The sequence below is a fragment of the Penicillium verhagenii genome (assembly GCF_028828195.1).
Source record: "Penicillium verhagenii strain IBT 33310 chromosome Unknown utg000013l_segment0_segment0, whole genome shotgun sequence".
Lineage (NCBI taxonomy): Eukaryota > Fungi > Ascomycota > Eurotiomycetes > Eurotiales > Aspergillaceae > Penicillium > Penicillium verhagenii.
The window spans coordinates 1,100,070-1,120,045 of NW_026643177.1; the positions used below are offsets into that span (position 1 = coordinate 1,100,070).

At 47.0% G+C, this 19,976-nt stretch overlaps 6 protein-coding genes across 6 annotated transcripts; 3 read left to right on the forward strand and 3 right to left on the reverse strand.

The window, feature by feature from the left end:
- Nucleotides 1-455: 455 nt before the first annotated feature.
- On the reverse strand, nt 456-3,509 carry N7466_011660 (uncharacterized protein; the record flags this gene model as incomplete). The annotated part of the gene is made up of 10 exons (XM_057171049.1): nt 456-1,803; nt 2,018-2,085; nt 2,145-2,185; nt 2,237-2,408; nt 2,467-2,546; nt 2,598-2,658; nt 2,718-2,745; nt 2,819-3,061; nt 3,232-3,336; nt 3,439-3,509. The coding sequence occupies 10 exons, from the start codon at nt 3,507-3,509 to the stop codon at nt 456-458; spliced, it is 2,217 nt and encodes a 738-aa protein (XP_057015770.1).
- Nucleotides 3,510-4,027: 518 nt separating this feature from the next.
- N7466_011661 (uncharacterized protein) lies at nt 4,028-4,666 on the reverse strand (the record flags this gene model as incomplete). The annotated part of the gene is made up of 1 exon (XM_057171050.1): nt 4,028-4,666. One exon carries the CDS (start codon nt 4,664-4,666, stop codon nt 4,028-4,030), a length of 639 nt encoding a protein of 212 aa, XP_057015771.1.
- A 3,087-nt stretch (nt 4,667-7,753) lies between these two features.
- N7466_011662 (uncharacterized protein) lies at nt 7,754-8,221 on the forward strand (the record flags this gene model as incomplete). The annotated part of the gene is made up of 1 exon (XM_057171051.1): nt 7,754-8,221. One exon carries the CDS (start codon nt 7,754-7,756, stop codon nt 8,219-8,221), a length of 468 nt encoding a protein of 155 aa, XP_057015772.1.
- Nucleotides 8,222-8,981: 760 nt separating this feature from the next.
- Nucleotides 8,982-10,618, reverse strand: sakA (mitogen-activated protein kinase HOG1; the record flags this gene model as incomplete). Its single annotated transcript, XM_057171052.1, has 9 exons — nt 8,982-9,084; nt 9,150-9,333; nt 9,399-9,477; nt 9,553-9,909; nt 9,975-10,074; nt 10,144-10,187; nt 10,256-10,385; nt 10,454-10,501; nt 10,563-10,618. The coding sequence occupies 9 exons, from the start codon at nt 10,616-10,618 to the stop codon at nt 8,982-8,984; spliced, it is 1,101 nt and encodes a 366-aa protein (XP_057015773.1).
- A 2,993-nt stretch (nt 10,619-13,611) lies between these two features.
- On the forward strand, nt 13,612-14,978 carry gpaB (guanine nucleotide-binding protein subunit alpha gpaB; the record flags this gene model as incomplete). Its single annotated transcript, XM_057171053.1, has 6 exons — nt 13,612-13,738; nt 13,801-14,146; nt 14,203-14,331; nt 14,394-14,523; nt 14,577-14,815; nt 14,879-14,978. The coding sequence occupies 6 exons, from the start codon at nt 13,612-13,614 to the stop codon at nt 14,976-14,978; spliced, it is 1,071 nt and encodes a 356-aa protein (XP_057015774.1).
- Nucleotides 14,979-16,622: 1,644 nt separating this feature from the next.
- On the forward strand, nt 16,623-19,709 carry glpV (glycogen phosphorylase; the record flags this gene model as incomplete). The annotated part of the gene is made up of 8 exons (XM_057171054.1): nt 16,623-16,795; nt 16,866-16,878; nt 16,942-16,977; nt 17,044-17,105; nt 17,175-17,278; nt 17,340-17,417; nt 17,469-19,234; nt 19,302-19,709. 8 exons carry the CDS (start codon nt 16,623-16,625, stop codon nt 19,707-19,709), a joined length of 2,640 nt encoding a protein of 879 aa, XP_057015775.1.
- Between the last annotated feature and the right edge of the window lie 267 nt (nt 19,710-19,976).

The window sequence follows — 19,976 nt, forward strand, 5'->3', positions numbered from 1 at the left end:
GGGACTGTATATACTACATCTAGTCGGAAATGGAACAGATGCACATGAAGTCCTGGAGATCACAGGCACATACACAGATAGCCATGGAATCTTGTCTGGAATTCGTTACACCAAAACGACAATGCACTGCCAACAAATGCTATTATCCATTTCATATACATATTCTGTTCTAACAGCACACATCATCATCCGAAGTATCAGCCTGGACGGAATCCAAGAAATTCCCAAAGGGGGTATAATTTACAGATTGCGGAAAGAAGAAAGAAGAATTCAAACGAGTATTCACAACAAAGGTAGAACAAAACGGGGTTCGAGCTTTCAAATGAGATGGGTATGCCGCTGGAATATGACGTTTGGGATTGAGAAAAGGGGTGAAATAGAGTATAGACGAGATAAGACAGGACGATTAAGATATGTAGATGAAGCTCTGTCGTCGGAACAGTCATTGAATTTAATCACTTTTCTTCCTTGACAGGCAGAGCAGTAATGTAGTCTTCCTCATTGGTATCATATGTTTTCTGGGCAGTGTTCTCCTTCGGGTTCAGATTGACTCGAAGTCCATCTGAGGGAGTGAGAGGCACAGCGCTGAACCCATCGTCTTCGCCAAGAACTGCCTCGTAAGTTGGCTTCTTGTTTTCATTCTGCGAAAAGAGGACTTCTGAATCATGATGCTGGGATTCGGGCTCATAGGCTGGGAACCCCTGTGACAGGGGGGATTTGGGGTAAGGTTGATCGTTACCATCGGAGCCCTCTTCACGCTTGAATTCTCCGCTCTCGCGGCGTAGGAGGATGTTGCTCCATCTCTTTCGGCGGCTGCCACTGCGGCTGAGGCCTTCCGAGGCATCTTCACTGGCATTGGGGCGCTGCTGCTGCATGGAGCGGCGACGACCACGGTCCGACTCGGGGGTTTCAGTCACGATCTGCAGCTTCGGGGTGGAGGGGCTAGAAGCGATGACTGGGGGAGTTGAAGGTTGGGGTGGGTTCGGACTTGGGGATGAACTGCGTTTGTCTTGCCACTCTTTACGCTTTTCGCTGGCCCAGGAGCCCCACGAACTGAAGTATGCACCAGCTTTTTGACCGGCGACGCTCACTGTAGCTTGTGCTTGGGCGACATCGATAGAAGGTCTTTGGCGGGGAGGGAGCCAACCTCCAGAAGACTCGGCGGGAGACGACTGCGAAGTTGCTGGTGGAGAGAGCGTGGTGTCAATAGAGGAACGCTGCGATTGAGCGGCGGCCTTTTCCTCGTTGCGCTTTCTTTGAGCTTCACGCATGGATTCAATGTCCGACCAAAAGCCATTAAATGCTGCGCTGACTTTCTTTTGCCCTGTGGCAAATTGACGGCCGAGTGCCTCGCGGCCCTCGCGCACTCGCTCATCCAGATGGAGGTCGGCTACCTGCTGAGACAAACGACGTTGGATATCATCCATGGTCAGCCCGCCAGCACTTGGGTGCCGTGGCTCGGTAATTGAGAATAAAAGTGCATCAGAGGTGAGACGCGAGAAAAGGGCGTAATTGGAAGTTTTTTGCCATTGGGCTAAAAACTCTGCGTTGAAGTCAAGGGCAGGGTCGCCTTCAATGTTAAAGTTCTGCAGCTGCGTTCTGCTTCGGTGTGGCGAGTCGCCTGAAGAGTGCGATACGAGCTCCTCGTGGTATTTCATGCTGGATAGCAAGGCAAGAAGATACTCTTCGAACTGGAGGCGAATGAACTCCTCCGATCCCATAAAGCCTAGTGTCTTAGGACGGGATGGGTGGGCATCATCCCAGGTTTCGTTGACAATCTGGGTGAGTACGTCAATCCAACGCCTGTCAGCCACAGACAGAACCAAGGCCCTTTGAAGAGTCGGGGACGAGATATTAATGCTGTCCTCGTCAAGCTGATATTTCCGTAACAAAATTCGGTTAGCGGGGGGTTTTTTTAAAACTCTTTGCCAGATTGGAAATGCTCACGTTGATTAAAATGTCGCTATAGCGATCTTTTTGTTGGAGGAGCAAGGAATTTGTTGATCCTACGACATACGACTTTGTACCATCGTCGGCCAGCAAATCCAGTTGCTGTAGAGGGGTATATGGCCCAAACATACTTCCCTATGAAAAGAGTTAGAAAATCAGATTCGGCAACTAAGAAACAAGGTTCGCATAAGTACCTTTCCGAAAATCTGCAGTGGTAAGCCCATGTAGGCCAATACTGATTTCTTATTAGTTGTGAGTTCAAACAATTGTAAAAATGGCAACGTACAAGAGCCTCGGTCACTTGTCTTGAGCGAGGTCGGCTTCTCAACGCTCTGTGTATAGCTGTCAAATGCTGGATCTGCACAATCTTGCAGACTGTTGATCAAGCCAGGTATTAAAGAAATAAGAGAGAATTGAATCATGCATAGACGTTCACATCGAGTGCCGAAGAATAGCATCTGTGGGGGTCAGCACATTTCTTTGCTTACAAAAGCAATGATCGATTGATCTGCCTACCTTGGGCTGCAATAGTAGTCCCTTGAAGAGCACCAAGGTCTGATATTTGAACTCATGGATCATTTCTCGTAAAGAAAGACCTTAAATTTGGTAAGTAAAGTTTCAGATAGATAGCGATTGGAAATACTCACCTAGGTTCTGGTCCTTGGACGCATCATTGGATAAACTGATGACCAGGCCTTCTCGGAATTTCTAGATCGTCTTTGTAAGCCTTACGTTCAATGTTGCGGGTTTTTTTTTCTGATTCTTACCCTCAAGATATCAACATCTGAAAAGTCTCTGTATATTCAAACGATCATCAGCATTTGTTCGCTTTCCGCAGAACCACCTCTTACTGCGATGTCCAACATACCGTTGCGCAAACCATGCCGAGGTCACCACAGAGAGTTTTTCCCGCAATTGACCCACTCTCTGCGGGCTATCCGTTACCACCACCACAGCCTTCTGCACTGTCGATCGAGTCACTTCAGGAGGGCGATTAATCAAGAGCTTGGCATCGAGCTGGCGCGAGCAGGCAATGCCGAAGAGGGAGGTTGCCGGTGTTTCGGGAGTTTCCTTGCGGCGCAATGTGAAATATGAGAATTCCTCCGTTGATCTAAGATAGGCATTCGATAGAGCATCAGCTTCATCTGTTCAATGACGCAAAAAGGAGTGGTGCGGGGCTGTTGTGGAGGGGTGGAATATGAATGCCAGGGGGAAGCGAGCGCGAGAAGGCTGGAATTTCGGCTCCTATCCAGGAGGTAGCTTTTTATAAGGGTTTCGTACAGATGCGCACCGTCAGAGAGTGCCATGAACGGTAGTAATGACCAGTCGTTGTCGGCAGCTGGGTCTGTCCCCTCATCGCCGATACAGTGTTCGATTTCCGGACCCCTGTAGATCGCGCAGACATAAATTAGTACCCGTTGATCCCTGTTCGAAATGCTTATGCCAAGTCAAAAGAGCTAGGCAGATCGATAGACTGTGGGGACTCACCGTGCATGGTGGAAATCAATCACCAGTACAATTGGGTCTTGTTTATTAGAGATGGCCATCGCAGCTGTCATGCGGGGGGTGTGGCGTGGAGAATCGGGGAGCGGGAAATGCAAGGGTCAAAGATTTTCTCCAGCAGGAATTCCGGGCGTCGCCATTTATTGCGCAAGGAGGAAGCTTTCTGGAAGCGCGCTCTTCAACAGGGGAATTTGGGGTGCGATACGGTTTATCGCTCACGTGTTGATCGTCGGCGGTGTGTGACGTTTTTGTCACTAAACAGGGATCAGATCCAGAAACGTCTTGCCCTTAACAATTTACTAGTTGGGCCTTTGAATCTTCGTTATTACTCGTCTTCCTTTTCCACGTCGATCTAAACATGAATTTTGTGTCGCCCATTGACTTCCCAGAGAATATTGCTATTAATTCAGACCCTGAATCCTCAACTACCCCCTGAGCTCTGGACCTCGGTAGAGCTTCGAACTAACCAGCAGAAAAATCATAAACGCTTAGTAGAGATCCTATACTTTCTCTTTTTTTGTGATATACGTGGCCTGTCAGGAAACCTTGCTGGTTTATAATCTTCTTATATGTCTTACAAAAGGTGCAACTTTTTTTTACCCTTCTGTACTTTCGCCTTGTTGACGATGGTGTTCAAGACAAGGTCATCCATCTTGCACTCTGCACGTGTGGTCAATTGACGCTGGAAGGGATAGAACTCGGCTGTCTGGGTAAAATTTCCCTCTGAGTCCTCAGTTTGCAAGAGGACCGACCCGTCTTTCATTTCCACTCTGTACTCCATCGCGAAGATGAGGAAGCTGAGTGTTTTCCATATCTCGGAAAGCTCCTTGTGTTCCTCAAAGGGTTTCGATATGAAGTTTGTGCTGTCCCCTTTACGTGGCTCAAAAACCTTGAGATGGCTATTGTTGCAGATGGTTAGGCTCCCCTCAACCATCTTTGTAGTATTCATCTTATTTTGTCGCACGCCTGACTCTCGTTGAAAGAGCTTCTTCCATGCTGTCTCCCATCGCAGTATGTGCGTGTTGCACTCACTGGTGCCAAGACAGAAGTTCAGCGGTGCTTGGGCTGGCTGTTGCAGCTCGGTTCCTTCTTTGACGTTCGCAAGCGTAAGATTGACATGGTCGTCCTCAGCCTCTTCCTCGCTCTCGTCGGTCTCCAGTTCCTCATCTGAGCAAATATAAGGCTCCAAGCCACCGTAGGAGAAGGCGGCCATATGCATCCACTGCGTGTCCTTGATCAGTATACCAAATAATCGTAATGGATCGAAACAAGAAAAAGATTACCTCCATTGGCACTTCCTCCGCCAACCCCAAAATGTCTCCAACCTAAATGGGAAAATTAGTCTTCTTCACCATACGGAAGAGCTTTCTCCCCTTACAGATCTGGCCGAGAATCCCCTCATGAGTTTATTCTCATCAACGAGAGGCTTAGCTTGTGCTGCTGGATTTTTCTCCGATAAAGACTTGCTCAACAGTACTTGGTGCGCTGGGTGCAAAGTACTGTTAGAAGTGAATTCGTGCGTCAGATGAGCAAGTCTTTCCAATCTGCCGTTGTAATTATGCGTAGCCTTCTCGTATGCTTTGAATATGCCCATTCCAAGTATTGGGAGAAATTCTTCCCTTGATCTCTCAACTTCCTCCAGGAGTGGATAATTGACGTCCGGATAAAGGGTCAAGTATTTGAGGTAATCCTTTTTGCGAATCCATGTCTCGAAAAGACCCAGTGGATTTTCCGAAAGCTGCACATGTGTCTACTTAGCAATTGGAAGAAAGGAAGGACAGTTGAAGAACAGCAGGCGTTCCATACCAGAACATACTCGCTTTTGTCGAGTGGATCTCCGTTTCTTCCTCCATACAGCATGGAATGTACCATGGGGCTAACCTTGTCGACAAGTGCTGAGAATTCTCTTGAATCTATCTGGGAGGTCCGACGCTTGAACCATAGCCGGTATTTAGGATCTTCGGCGCGGGCAAAGAGGATATCGGATATCACTTTGGGATCCTTTTTCTTTTCGATGGATCGGGCATACACTCCAGCCCATGGGAGCCTGAGTCCTAATTTTAAGCCACCTCGTGCTCCTGACCAGGTCTCATAGGAGCGTCCAGCGCGCTTGTCGTAATATGGGAGGCCGTTTCTAGAAATATCCAATGTTAGCCTCGGACCCATTCATCCTCAATGAATGCTTCGATTGGAGCTTTCTTACCCTCCAAGCACAATTGTCATCTTGAAAACTTTGTCGTTTAGATTCTTGTTCTTCTTGGCCAGCCGTTCGAACAGAGTCCTCTCCACAAATAGCTCCGCTTTTTCATTGTCTTGATTCTTCAACAGAAAGGACGGGAAATATAGCAAATCCAGGGATTTCACTCGGACGTATTGGGCAGGTAATCCCTGGTGCGTCCAGAAAAATCCATCTTTGAAGCTGCCCACTTCAATCCACGCAGCGGCTTCCATCGGAAATTCCAGTTATGTAACACCAGATCGATGTATGAAAAAAGAACAAATATAAGAAATCTAATCTCACTGTTCAGCTTATATTTGTCTGCAGTGAAGTTGCGATTGATCAATTTAGGCTGCCGCCTGAGTTCGCCCGGTCAATTATAGATCCATGATTGAGGTGGTCCTCCAAGGTCAAGACTAAATCAACAACCTTGACTTTTAAATGAGCATTCCATTTGAAGATCTAGGTCTAAAATTGTATCCACTCATGAGATTTGGAATATAAATGATATCCAACTTGGCATCCAATCGGTCACTCCGAGACTCGAGAGTGGCCAAATGTGGGTCAAAACGGGGTGGAGCCTCTGACAGGCGAGAGTTCATAGATGTGTAATTCAAGATGACAATATCCTCCCCCAAGTAGTATAATAAGCTTCAGATTGAATGGGCAGAAGGTCACCGGTGTGTAAGAAGTTAAGAAACCCCTAACTTTGAGCATCTTTTATAGGGTAAAACAAAGCGACAGCTGGCAAAAACCATAAGTTGTAAAGCAACATCGTAAGAAATTGAGCTTACTGGCTTTTCTCCACTCTCAATGAACTGAAGAAACTGCCTAGGTCTTCTAGCACAATGCCCAAACTTCAATGTTGTTCCTAGTCCGTAGCTATCAGTGGATGATGACAGAAATGTTATTATCAACTATGGCCTTGAAATGCCTATCACTATTTGAACTCACAGTTCCATCACAGGGACTAACAACGTCAATCATATGTTCAAAATCAAATGTTGATACAGGGGCAAATTGATGGTTTACTCAAATCTTGACTCTCAAGGGTGGGGCCGCCCTCGGCTTAGGTAGCCAGGCTCGGCCCGAAACGCTGCTTTCTTCAATGGCGGTTCCACCCATGTGCAGTCCCCCCTTTGCCCCCCAAAAAAAGTCAATAGTGTTGTGCCACCGGAAAATACTCGGTCAGCCGTAGTATTTTTAACTAACACTTGACAGATTCAATTTGTCAAGTGTTGCTATTTTCACTGATGTTGCAGCGGGGTGCATGAGCGGCTAAGCAAGCCGGCGACCCCGGCTGGAATTTCTTGGCTCCCTTCTGCCAGCTCCTACCTTAAAATCCATCAACCAACGCTTAAACTTACTGTTCAAATCCCGCAGTACGTACTCACTTTCCAAGGAGTCCCGCTGTCTCAGGAATCAAACTGTCCAGGTGGCCATGTTCACTTCGGAGAAGCCGAAAAACAAGAACGTCATTCAGCTCGGGTATAATGCTCCCAGATTCCAGTTGCGAAGGGAGATATGCTCCGCTGCCCCCATTATTAAGGAGCAGTGACTTCAAATGTTGAAGTCAAAGTGCCAGCCCGAAAATTCCCCGGTCATACGCTTTGCTCTCTAGGCCATCTTGCCTAATCGTTTTTGTTCATTGAGGCCTTCAAGATGGGTGAATATACGGATGAGATGGCTCAAAAGGCGCTCAACGCCATGGCCACCGCGTCTTCTATCACCCAGGCGTGAGGCTATTGCTACCTTACCGCTTTGGACTGCCTCATTCCAGTCACGAAACCAGTCTCAGGCTAAATCCCTATGAACCAGGACAAATCCCTGGGCCCCCATCTGGAGGTCATCCGAGACAAATACCAGGACGCAATAAAGTTCCCTAAGCCTGCCGACGAGAAATACCAGACTGAGTCTAACAGACACACTGACGGTATCACGGGCAACGCCACGAAAGAGGAATCAAGCAACCATCTTCCTGCAGAGGCGTGTAGCATACCAGCTTGGAGACGGATATCCAAGATCCCAAATAAATGATACAGGAAAAGATATCCAGAGCATTCTCGGGCCCAAGTGCACTGGATGCCGACGGAAAGACAATCGACGAGCAAGAGCTGCTGCACAACCCCGGCCTTTTTCTTCCCCACAAAGGGCAGCTGCACCAAGCCCTCGCCCTGGACCCGCATCTCAGCTAGGGTCTCGCAGTCGCAGGCCGAGTCGACAAATGCCAGCAAAGAAACAGCCAGCAGCTTCGCAGCGCGGTCCCGAGAGTCTGCACGGGTACCTGGCGAGAACAGGGCGGTTCCGTCGCAGTATGCGGGATCCCCGTCGCACAGCACTGCATTTGTGGTTGCTTGGAATATTGAGCTTGAGTTCAGCGGCGATACGCTGGGTGCAGGAGCTTTTGCCGGAATTACCGAAGCCCAAGGACTGCCGACAGCGAGTAGGCTTGAGGCTGTTAAGGTGCAGACTCAGTTGAATACTTCTATCATCTATGTATGCCGGCTGTTGTACCCAGGGGCCAGGGCCAATGGCAGTGTGGAAGTCTAGAGGAATGGTGGAGACTGAGCGCCGATTTATCTCCTAATTGATCAAACCAGCTGATCAATTGATCTATATCACTGATACGCTTAAATTTTCCACGTTTTGTAGCTGTTCGACATAGCTTAATGTACATACAATAAAAGCAATTAAGTCGGATGGCGGGCGTCAATTGATCCTTCATCCCTGGTATAACTTGAGGGCATCAATTGATGGGACAATATAAACTTCCAAGATTTTAAGATACTAGATTCCTGCACTAATGGGGTTGGCATTTACCCAGGTAGATGCCCAGGTGTTGTGCTTGCATATATCAACATTTGAATCCGTGCAAAGTTTGAGGCTAGACATCTAAGCGAATCATAGTAGATTGAAGAGTTATCTCAATATTGATTTACTTGGATGTAGTCTCACATCGTAATACTTTATTAAAGGTGCAATTACTTGACTCGACTGAAACAGGTATTTTCCAAGTCAACCAGTCGGACAACGCTTAATTCATCCCATGATTTCGCCCCTCCCTAATCACCAACCAACCCGTTCTTGATGACGCCGAAGTAGGTATGGACAATGGCTTCCAAACTGATGGCAGGCCACACGAGGAAAAAGAAACGGAAAAAAGCAAGAAAGATTAAAGTAAAATCACGCCAAATTTGCATAGAAATCCCAAGTGTATGGATCAGGCTTCAAGCCTATGAGAACCCAAGACAGAAAACATAATGAATAGATGAAACAAAGATGAAAACGAGTATCCCCCCTTAATAGTCCCTTATGCGAAAGCCTGCGGTGGTGGCTGCACTCCACCAGCGACGAGGGCCTGACCCGCCTCGGTGTTTTGTTCGATGTTATGGAAATCGAGGATTTCGGAGTACCTGTTTATTAAACCCATCTGTCAGCAAAAATATATACGCATGGAAATTTTGGACGCGCCACCTACATCATGATTTTCCAGGTATCCACGGGCAAGTCCGCATCGTTAAATGACCAATCGAACTTCTCTTGAGCGACCGGCTCATCTGTGGGGTCATGGTAGGGAGCAAGGTATTCGTGCGCCAGCGCTTCTCCAGCTCGGATTCGTGTCTTCGGGTCAAAGACCAACATTCGCTCAAGCAAGTCCACGGCTGTAGAATGATGTTAGTGGTTATTCGACATTTTAAAAGTTGAGCAAAGTGAGGTGGAGACGGACCGTCGGAATCGGCACCCCGGAACTTCAGGGCCAGATTTTGACGCTCGCGTTTCGGGAGGGACTTGACAAAGCGCAAGGTCTACGTTCATTGTAATCGTTAGCCAAAAGAAATCCTCAAATTTTCTGGTCGCAGGGCAAATTTGGATAGACTCACGTTTTCGCTGCAAATGGTTTGAATCACATCATCCGGAGGAGTGCCCAGCAGCTCGGTGATAATGGAAAATTGGTTGACGTGGTCCTTTCCTGGGAAAAGTGGCTTTCCCTCCAGCATTTCGGCGAAAATGCAGCCTGCGCTCCAAATGTCCACCTCAACGTCATACTTCTGCCAGGTGAGCATGATCTCGGGGGCTCGGTAGTACCGTGTGGAGACATAGCCAGTCATCTGCGGGTCCTGAATTCGCGCGAGACCAAAGTCGCAGATCTTCAGATCGCAGTTTTCGTTGATGAGAATGTTGCTAGGCTTGAGGTCTCGGTGAACCACACCGGCGGAGTGGACATATTTCAAGCCACGCTTTTTCCAGTCGTTAGTGGCGTTGCGCACAATTTTTGGGGAAACCAAGAAAAAGTGCAACTTACCAGAATCTGGTAAAGGAAGTACTGGATGAACTGCTTTTCAAGGGGCCGAGAAGTCAGAAGGCGGTGCAGATCAGTTCCCAAGAGCTCGGTGACGAAATAACTGTAATAGTTTAGTATGGAGTAATTTTGTGATATACTGGTGTAACATGATCGAAATTAGGAGACGCACATGTCTTCGAGTGGGGAGATAAAAATATCGCTCAGGCTGATAATCTATGGGGAATTGTCAGTACGCACGCGCGCGCTCCGGGAACCCCGCGAGTCGGGAGGGGTCAGCCTACATTCTCGTGACGGAGATGCTTGAGCAGCTTCAGCTCGCGGTAGGTGCGCTTGGACAGTACGGGAGTACTGAAGGGCTTCATGATTTTCTTGACTGCCACAGGCTGGTCGGTCAATTGGTCTCGCGCAGAGCTATTTGAAGACATTTGAAATTAGCGACGAGATCAGCGCAAAGTGCATGATATAGAAGATGAACGTACCAGACCAGCCCGAAGGCTCCCATGCCCACCGGTTGCAAATCCGTATACCTAAGAAAATTAGCTACCGCGATGGAATTTCTCTTGGCTCTCAGGCCTGGGTGATGCCCACCGGCTAGTGATTTCAAAGGTGGTACCAAAGATCTGGGACCGCACGAATTCCGCCATGTTGTCGGGTGGAGGGGATTCAAACAGTAAACAGAGAGATTTTGAAGTTTAAGAGAGACAGAAACAGCACAAAAGCAAAAAAGATGATCGAGAAGAGAAAGGGGCGGTAGTGGGCTGGTAGAAAGTGGTGTGGGGAAAGGGCCCTTCAGCGAAGCAGAAAACAAGGCCGATGACGTTCGCGATGGTGGCAGGCAGGTTTCTTGGTGGCTGACTCAGCTGGGGAACACCGATCTTTGAGAAAACACGCTTTTTTGATTTTTTTCCCCTCGAACTTATCATCTACTGATGGATAATAGTTCTAAGTATAGCTTTATTCCTTTTAATCTACTTATACCTATTTTACCCGATTTTATCCTGTCCCTGAATACGAAGTGCTCTATGGACCTTGGGTTTTTCAACGGAGGGTTGTGTGCCCTGTTTCCCTGTTTCCAGATTTGTTCCTCCACCAACCACGCGGCCAGGGCCAGACCGGTCCAATGATCCGTGATTTCAATTCCCTTTGATAAGTGACTGCTTGGTTATAGGCTATATATACAATCCGTGGAGATGTAGATCTATGGGGGTTGATGAGATGAGAAGGTGAGGAACAAGAAAAAAAAAATTAATAAAAATAAATAAAAATAAAAATAAAAATAACATTTGAAAATAAAAGACCGTTAAAGATTCAAGATCTTCATTCTTTAATAATCTTTGGAAACCCGAATTTAGCGGCTTACGGTTCTTAAGAAATGCCGCGTTTAGCCTTGTCCTTTAGCACCTGCTGCGTTGTGCGGCTGCCATTCGTTTGGTATCTTTGTTGAGGCTTGGGCCCCCTTTCCAAGGTTGGCTTTCCCCTCATTAGATATGCTTAGTACACTTCAGTACTGCCAATCTTCACATAGTAGCTTCAGTCTCTATTGAAATGTTGCATATGTTGCAGATTGACGAGCACCTAATCCAATCTAGACAGATTCCATACTTGAAGCACTTGAGAATGATCAGGAACAATGTGTTCAAGATCCTGGACAATATTGTTGACACTTTCACTCTTGGAGGGCTCAAGAGAATCACTTTTGTTGTCTCAGATAAATGACCCGACATCTGGGCACCTGGGGTGGACTTCGGGTAGTTCGTCCACGGGTAACGGGTACAAATGCACAGTGAGTATATGTAGTGGGCATTTTCATGTATGTTCATTTGAATCAATCTATTTGATTGATACATTCTAAAAGCAATTTTTTTGACAAAAGATAGCGCCCAGGTGCCATATATATCTTGGTGGCCACCTATATATATTTAAGTACCCGACATCTGGAGCGTTAATCTCGATAAAAAGTTGAATTTTAAAGTTATAACCTTAGGTGAAAAGAAAGTCAATAATCAAAACTTGAAAACAGGAAAGCAGCGTTTAAAATGATCAAAGAATTCAAATGTGTTTCCGAGAATAAATTTTGGAAACATTTGAATCGAGAAAATCAACGGTGATTTCAAGCAGTCGAGGTGACATGTGAAACCAAGAACACACTACTGCACGAAACAAAGGCATTTCTTATGGGGCTGTACTTGAGAAATGTTTCATGCCCAAAAAGAGGGGGCATCTCGCGAGCTTAGGGCGAGTGAGATCTCGGACATAAATATCGACGATCGTCTGCTACTGTAGGTACCACGCCTACACCGCAACCTAGAGACCGTTTAATTCGGTATTGAAATGTTGACTATGTACTAGTAGTATATGGATCGACTTGAATGATTCAGATGTTCAGATGCTTCTTGACTCTCTCAATGTTATCCTTTGTAAATGTCTCATCTTTTGAGCTCTTTGCTTTTTTTTTTAATTCTTTCTTTTCTTGTCATTGTTCCATGTATGCTTGTCATGTCAGAACGTGCCAAGTGCAACGTGCGCCAGTGCACGTGATATCCACCTGAGGCCATAATTACTCAACGTAACTGGAGCGATACCTTAATACCGATTTGCTTTCCCCCCATGTGCGTCACGACTCTCCACTCCAAGCTCCGGTGGGTTTTCGATACGAGCTGTCCACGAGGCATAGTACATTACCGAGTACGGAGTACAACGGAGCCTCAACATCCCATCAGTTTTGGTTCAATTTTCTTTTTACATATTTTGATTTTTTTATAATTGAATTGCCTGTATACAAGAATCAAGTCTAGCTTATTCTGAGATGCATCATGCATGAAAATCAGTCAGCCTCAAATCTGTAAAATATTTGGTTCATAGCTCGCCCCTCGTCCAGTATGTGAAGTGACCCTGACACGGCCCCCAGTGAAAGAATAAAGCCGCTTTTTCTTTCCCTTTTTTTTTCAATCAAATTTTCACTAAGAAAAGGAGAAAACGTTTGAAAATTACATTGGCCCCAAGTAAACTCTATGCGTACAAGTTACAACGAATTAGCGGGAAAAAAAGGAATTAGAAGTAATCTTAGTGGTAAGAAAACTCAAAAAAGAGGGCGTAATTACGGGCAAAACGGCGTAAGACTCACGTTTCTTACCCCCATAATTCCCTCCTGGCATCTCCACTCACCCCAGCATGACGATGGTCGCACTGACTTGACATCTTTCCCTATAACCTCCTCTCACTTACCCTTGACCTACTGACAATATACACCAACGCCACCAGACAATAACCATCGACAATTCCGATCCCCTCTCCCCCCACCACTCACCCAAACCATATACCGACATCTCGGACTCGCTGGCTCACCGCGAAACTTTCGTCTGTCGCAAGTCCACCGAAACCCTTTCAACGTTCAAAACCCCCGCCTTACCTACCTTCACCAAATTTCACTGCCGAAGAAACCCCCTTTATCGCCACTGAGCCTTCTCCTACCAGTTTTAGGACTGCGCTGCATCTCTCCCTTTCCGTTTGTGGCGGGACTCTCCTCCAACCAACCCAAGGCTTCGGCCATCCCGGCTGACACCGATCGCTCCCGCGCGCGGTGTACGTGGTCTTTCTCATCCCTGCTGGTCTGGGATTGTGAGAACCACTCGTAACCATGGGTGCATGCTTTAGCGGCGAAGTCGCGGGGGACGCGGAACAGAAGAAGAAAAGCCAGTTGATCGACCGGAAGCTCGAGGAAGACTCCAGGCGGTTACGCAGGGAATGCAAGATCCTTTTGCTTGGTAGGTGATCACTCGTTGGCCAGCTATGTAATCAATCGGATTGACTGACGTTCGAATCACAGGCTCTGGCGAGAGTGGAAAATCCACCATTGTCAAGCAGATGAAAATTATTCACCAGAATGGCTACACTGTGGAGGAGCTGGCTCTGTATCGCTTGACCGTCTACAAGAATCTCCTCGATTGCGCCAAGGCTCTCATCGAGGGATACCGTCTCTTTAACCTCGAACCGTCTAGCCAAAAGGTTCAGGATTACCTCACCTTCCTGGACGAATATCATGTCGACGCAGATCCCAATATGCCGTTGGATTCTAAAGTGGGAGACGCCGTGGCTTACCTATGGAATGATCCGTGCACGTCAACGGTTTTGGAACGCCAGAATGAGTTTTATCTCATGGATTCGGCGCCATAGTATGCTCTCACCTTGGCCTTTTGCGTTCAAATTTCAAACGCTAACCCAGATCTAGCTTTTTCGACGAAGCGAAGCGGATAACATCACCGGACTACATCCCCGACGTATCAGATGTCCTTCGAGCAAGAACCAAGACCACAGGTATCTACGAGACAAGATTTACCATGGGTCAATTAAGCATACAGTATGTGAATGCTAGATATCGCTCCCCCCTCCCCCTTTCACAATCGCTAACGGCCCGTGCAGCATGTTCGATGTGGGTGGCCAGCGCAGCGAACGCAAGAAGTGGATTCACTGCTTCGAGAATGTCACATCTATCATTTTCTGTGTCGCTTTGAGTGAATACGATCAGATGTTGCTAGAAGAAAGCAATCAAGTAAGACAACTGAATTCAATATTTATACGCGATGGTACTGACACTATATTTAGAATCGCATGATGGAGAGCTTAGTTCTCTTCGACTCTGTGGTCAACTCTCGATGGTTCATGCGAACAAGTATCATTTTGTTCCTGAACAAAGTCGATCTATTCCGGCAAAAACTTCCCCGGTCTCCCCTGAGTAATTATTTCCCTGACTATTCTGGTGGAAATGATGTGAATCGTGCGGCGAAGTATCTTCTTTGGCGATTCAACCAAGTGAATCGAGCACACCTCAACCTATATCCACAGTGAGTTTACCAGCCAACTTGTCCCAATCGGAGACCATTTTCTAATGCCAGTCTCAATTCCAGCCTTACCCAAGCAACCGACACCACCAATATCCGACTGGTTTTCGCGGCTGTCAAGGAAACAATTCTACAGAATGCCCTGAAGGATTCAGGTATTCTATAATTGACATGCAACCTACATTCATCCCGGCCTTTCATATCTCCCCCCAAGTTCTCCCACAACTGGAAGAACATTTCTACTCAACCGGCCTTCTCATCTTATCTTCTATACTTACGATCAACCATACCCCCGACATTCGACCCTTCATTTTCTCGCTTTTGGCTTCGATTCAGTTACAGGCGTTTACGGTGCAACTTCATCCTAGGATATTATTCCAGGCGCTGATTAATGATACCCCCATTTTGGTATCTACGAGGAGGTTCTCGGTTTTCTTCCTCGAGACAGATCTGTGGGTTATAGGATCTCAGGCGTCGCTGGGAATAGGCTATTTTTAACCTCTCTCCTGTTACTTATTATTCTTTTGTGATTTGGATCTTTCTTTTTTTTTTTTACAAGTTCAACCCCGAACAAGGGTCTTTTTTGCCTCCAAAAGTCAATGGCGTACCCCCTCTCGGTAGTGCCACTGCCATACTTCTGACCCTTGATTCAATTCTTTTTTTAACCGTTCCTGGGGATCGAAATGAGTATTTGACATACTGTGATCCACTATCTTGATATTGCCACATCTGTTTTTTTTCCAGCCTACCTGATGCATAGTATGGCGGATTGGCTTTTTCATATCTTTGTTTTTTTTTTATCTCCTGGCTGTGTCTGCTGAGCTCAAATTTCCAATGCGTTGCAGCAATCAACGCCTTCGAGCGATTTGATGCATGATGTTTTATCTACCTGAACTATATGTACCCTTTGGTCGCTTCAGCGGTAAGCGGATTGAACCTACTATTCAAGGACCGTTTCATATCTTTCGAAATAAACATGGGGATCTTCGTTCTCTTGGATACATTGTGGTTGCCTTATATAACATGACTGTTCAACCCTTGCGATTGATAGTAGCCCCATCCTCCTGAAAATTTGCATGAAAACTATATGGATGCAAACCAAGTTGTAAGAAGAAAGGGAGATTGTCAAATGGAGACCTTTGGAAAATGGTACTTTTGGAGATTTGTCAACCTAGTATAACCGAAGGATCAGGAAACAGGAAGTAAAATGCAGCCCTATCAAATAGTACCACATCGCGGAAAAGGAAGCTAGCACGTCAACGGGTCATAGATTCTTTCATATCCAGGACCCGAAAATACGCCAAACCTCAAACCTGCTGATTTTAGCATCCAATGCACACGAGTGGCATGATGTGAGACGGGATGCATACTAACTAAAGTGCATACTGTGAAAGCAAGGCAAAAGTAGCAGCACGGACCGCGAGGAAAGAGCGATGTACTCGAGCCTGATAGGATCCAGACTCAAGTGGTTCCCCACCAGAGCTATACATCTGACGTATAAACTCCCACGATTTACAGCGGGGAAAGAACTTACGACTGCGGAGTGCATGTTCCTTCCAAGCCAAGAAAGAAGAGTTACTATAGTGACCCTGGTAAAATCCGCATTGAGCGATGTTCGCTCGGACGACTTTTCGTATCCTGCACTTCCGAAACCCAACCCCTCTCAAAACCCAAGGTGTGACCATGCACTCCCCTCTTTCCTCTCTTTTTCTTCTCTCTTTTTTTTCTCTTACCTTCAACTTGATCGGGGCCTTTACCTGAATCTTGCCTGATTTTGGAATTTCCTCTTCTTTTTTTCATCTTGTTCATCATGTCGGAAGCTCGTCGTGAACGTCGCCCTTCCGTTGGTGCGCCCATTGCAGACCTCCAAGGTCCTGTTGGACCGGGATTTAGTCGCCCGAAGCACAAGCGTACTCCTACCGGCTTTGGTGCCGCCGATATTAAGAGTGTGGAAGCCAGTATTCCTGAGCCGCTACGAGAGGCGTGAGTCGTTTCTCCTTCTAGTGGTGATTAGCTTGCCCTGATGCTGACTTGAGAGCTCTCTCGCGTGAAGATGGCTCGAAAATGTAAGTTCACACAGTTACAGCTTGTGGTGAGGTCATTGAATATAAGCTCACATACCTTAACAGTCCGTTTCTGAGTTCACGACCAAAGAGGAATTCCAGGTGGGTCCCCCCGAAGAAGGAGCTGGTTGCTGGATGCATTCCAAACTGACCATACATATCTTATAGAAAGAACTCGTGCGCCATATTGAGACAACGCTGGCTCGCTCCATGTACAATTGCGATGAACAGTACGTATCTTTGTAATTCGTGGGGTCCACTTTCGGGATTTGGATTGCTTACTGGGGTCTGGTTGGCAGTGCCGCGTACTCGGGAACGGCCCTTGCATTTCGGGATCGACTCATTATTGAGTGGAACCGAACTCAGCAGCGTCAGACGCTGGCTGATCAGAAGAGAGTTTACTGTAAGCTTCCAAGCATTGTACTCATATCGGGGTTTGTGATGATGACTGACCTTTGCGGTAGATCTCTCTCTGGAGTTTTTGATGGGCCGTGCCTTGGACAATGCTATGCTTAATGTAGGCCAGAAAGAGGCCGCCCAAGGTTCGTGATGCTGAAACCTTGCTATGGAGAAAGCCACTGACTCTTTGACAGAGGGGTTGAAGGATCTTGGTTTCCGGGTCGAAGACGTCATCAGTCAGGAACATGATGCGGCTCTGGGAAATGGTGGTCTTGGGCGCTTGGCGGCTTGCTTCCTGGATAGTATGGCCACACTCAACTATCCGGCTTGGGGATATGGACTGCGCTACCGTTACGGAATTTTCAAACAGGAAATTGTTGATGGATACCAAGTGGAGATTCCTGACTATTGGCTTGACAACAACCCCTGGGAATTCCCACGACACGAAATCACTGTTGACATCCAATTTTACGGAACCGTCCGCAAGTACCAAGGTGAAAGTGGAAAGTTAGAGCACTCCTGGGAAGATGGAGAGATCGTCCGAGCAGTTGCGTACGACGTACCAATTCCCGGCTATGGCACCAAGACAACGAACAATCTTCGACTGTGGTCCAGCAAGGCCAGCTCTGGAGAGTTTGATTTCCAGAAATTCAATGCCGGTGACTATGAAAGCGCCGTGGCGGATCAACAGCGTGCCGAGACTATCTCCGCTGTTCTCTACCCCAATGATAATCTGGAGCGAGGCAAAGAGCTTCGTCTGAAGCAGCAGTACTTCTGGTGCGCTGCATCTCTGCATGATATTGTCCGTCGATTCAAAAAGACCAAGCGAGCTTGGAGCGAATTCCCCGATCAGGTGGCCATCCAGCTCAATGACACTCACCCTACACTTGCTATTGTTGAGTTGCAACGCATCTTGATTGATATCGAGGGTCTGAGCTGGGATGAAGGCTGGAGTATTGTAACCAATACCTTTGGCTACACCAACCACACTGTTCTGCCAGAAGCTTTGGAGAAGTGGTCTGTTCCCTTACTTCAAAATTTGCTCCCAAGACATCTGCAGATTATCTACGATGTGAACCTTTACTTCTTGCAGACAGTCGAGAAGAAATTCCCCAATGATCGTGAGCTACTATCAAGAGTCTCCATCATTGAGGAATCTCACCCGCAGATGGTGCGGATGGCATACCTGGCCATCATTGGATCCCACAAGGTCAATGGTGTTGCTGAATTGCATTCCGACCTCCTCAAGTCGACTCTTTTCAAAGATTTTGTGGATATTTACGGACCTGATCGTTTCACAAATGTCACGAATGGCGTCACTCCTCGACGTTGGTTGCACCAGGCTAACCCGGCCCTGTCTGCCCTGATCGCAAAGAAGCTTGGTGGTCATGAGTTCTTGACAGACTTGACCCTTTTGGACAAGTTGGAAGCTTTTGTCGATGACAAGGAGTTCCGAGCTGAGTGGTCCCAAATCAAATCTCAGAACAAGCTGCGACTAGCCAGGTTCATCCAGGAGACCACTGGATATAAGGTGAATCCCAACTCTCTATTTGACGTTCAAGTTAAGCGAATCCACGAGTACAAGCGCCAGCAGCTCAACATTTTTGGAATCATTCACCGATACTTGAGCATCAAAGCGATGTCGCCTGAAGAGAAGAAGAAAGTGGTTCCTCGTGTTTCCATTATCGGTGGTAAGGCTGCTCCAGGTTACTGGATGGCCAAGACAATTATTCACCTTGTGAACAAGGTTTCGTCTGTGGTCAATCGTGATCCGGACATTGGAGACCTGTTGAAGGTCATCTTTATTGAGGACTACAATGTCAGCAAGGCGGAGATTATCTGCCCGGCCTCCGATATCAGCGAACATATCTCCACTGCCGGAACGGAAGGTAGTGGTACAAGCAACATGAAGTTCGTGATGAATGGAGGTTTGATCATCGGCACTTGCGATGGAGCCAATGTGAGTCGTTGTTCAACCTATCAAGCTAATCGAAGAAAAGCAAACTAATCTTTAAATCCCTTTCTAGATCGAAATCACCCGTGAGATTGGCGAGCAGAACATTTTCCTCTTTGGAAACCTTGCCGAAGACGTGGAAGAACTCCGCCATCGCCACGTCTACGGCGACTTCCAGGTTGACCCTCAGCTTGCAAAGGTCTTCGACGCCATCAAGGGCGGCATGTTCGGTGATGCAAAGGACTTCTCAGCCCTGTCTTCATCCATCGAAGAACACGGTGACTACTATCTTGTCTCTGACGACTTCAACTCCTACATCACCACCCACGAGATGGTTGATGAGGCGTTCCAGAAGCAGGATGAGTGGCTTGCCAAGTCCATCACTAGCGTCGCGCGCATGGGATTCTTCTCGACGGATCGCGTTATCAACGAGTACGCAGATAGTATCTGGAACGTTGAGCCTCTCGTTGTCGAGAAATAGTCCCATCTGCGCTTCTTTTCGTGTTCATTTTTAATTAATAGTCTGTGCCTGTCATACGTGCTATGTGCTTTCATCGTTGTCGCGTTCATTGCATTTTCAATCGAGAACATTCTTAAACCAGCAATTGATTTTCAAGGTTCAAATTTCAAAGCTTTCTTCTCGGCCCTGGAGGGCTTCCGTTGATAGGTATAGACTGCACATATTTTTTGGTATGTATTGACTTTGTAGAGTGAATTTATTATAACCAAACTATGTGTGTAATATTTG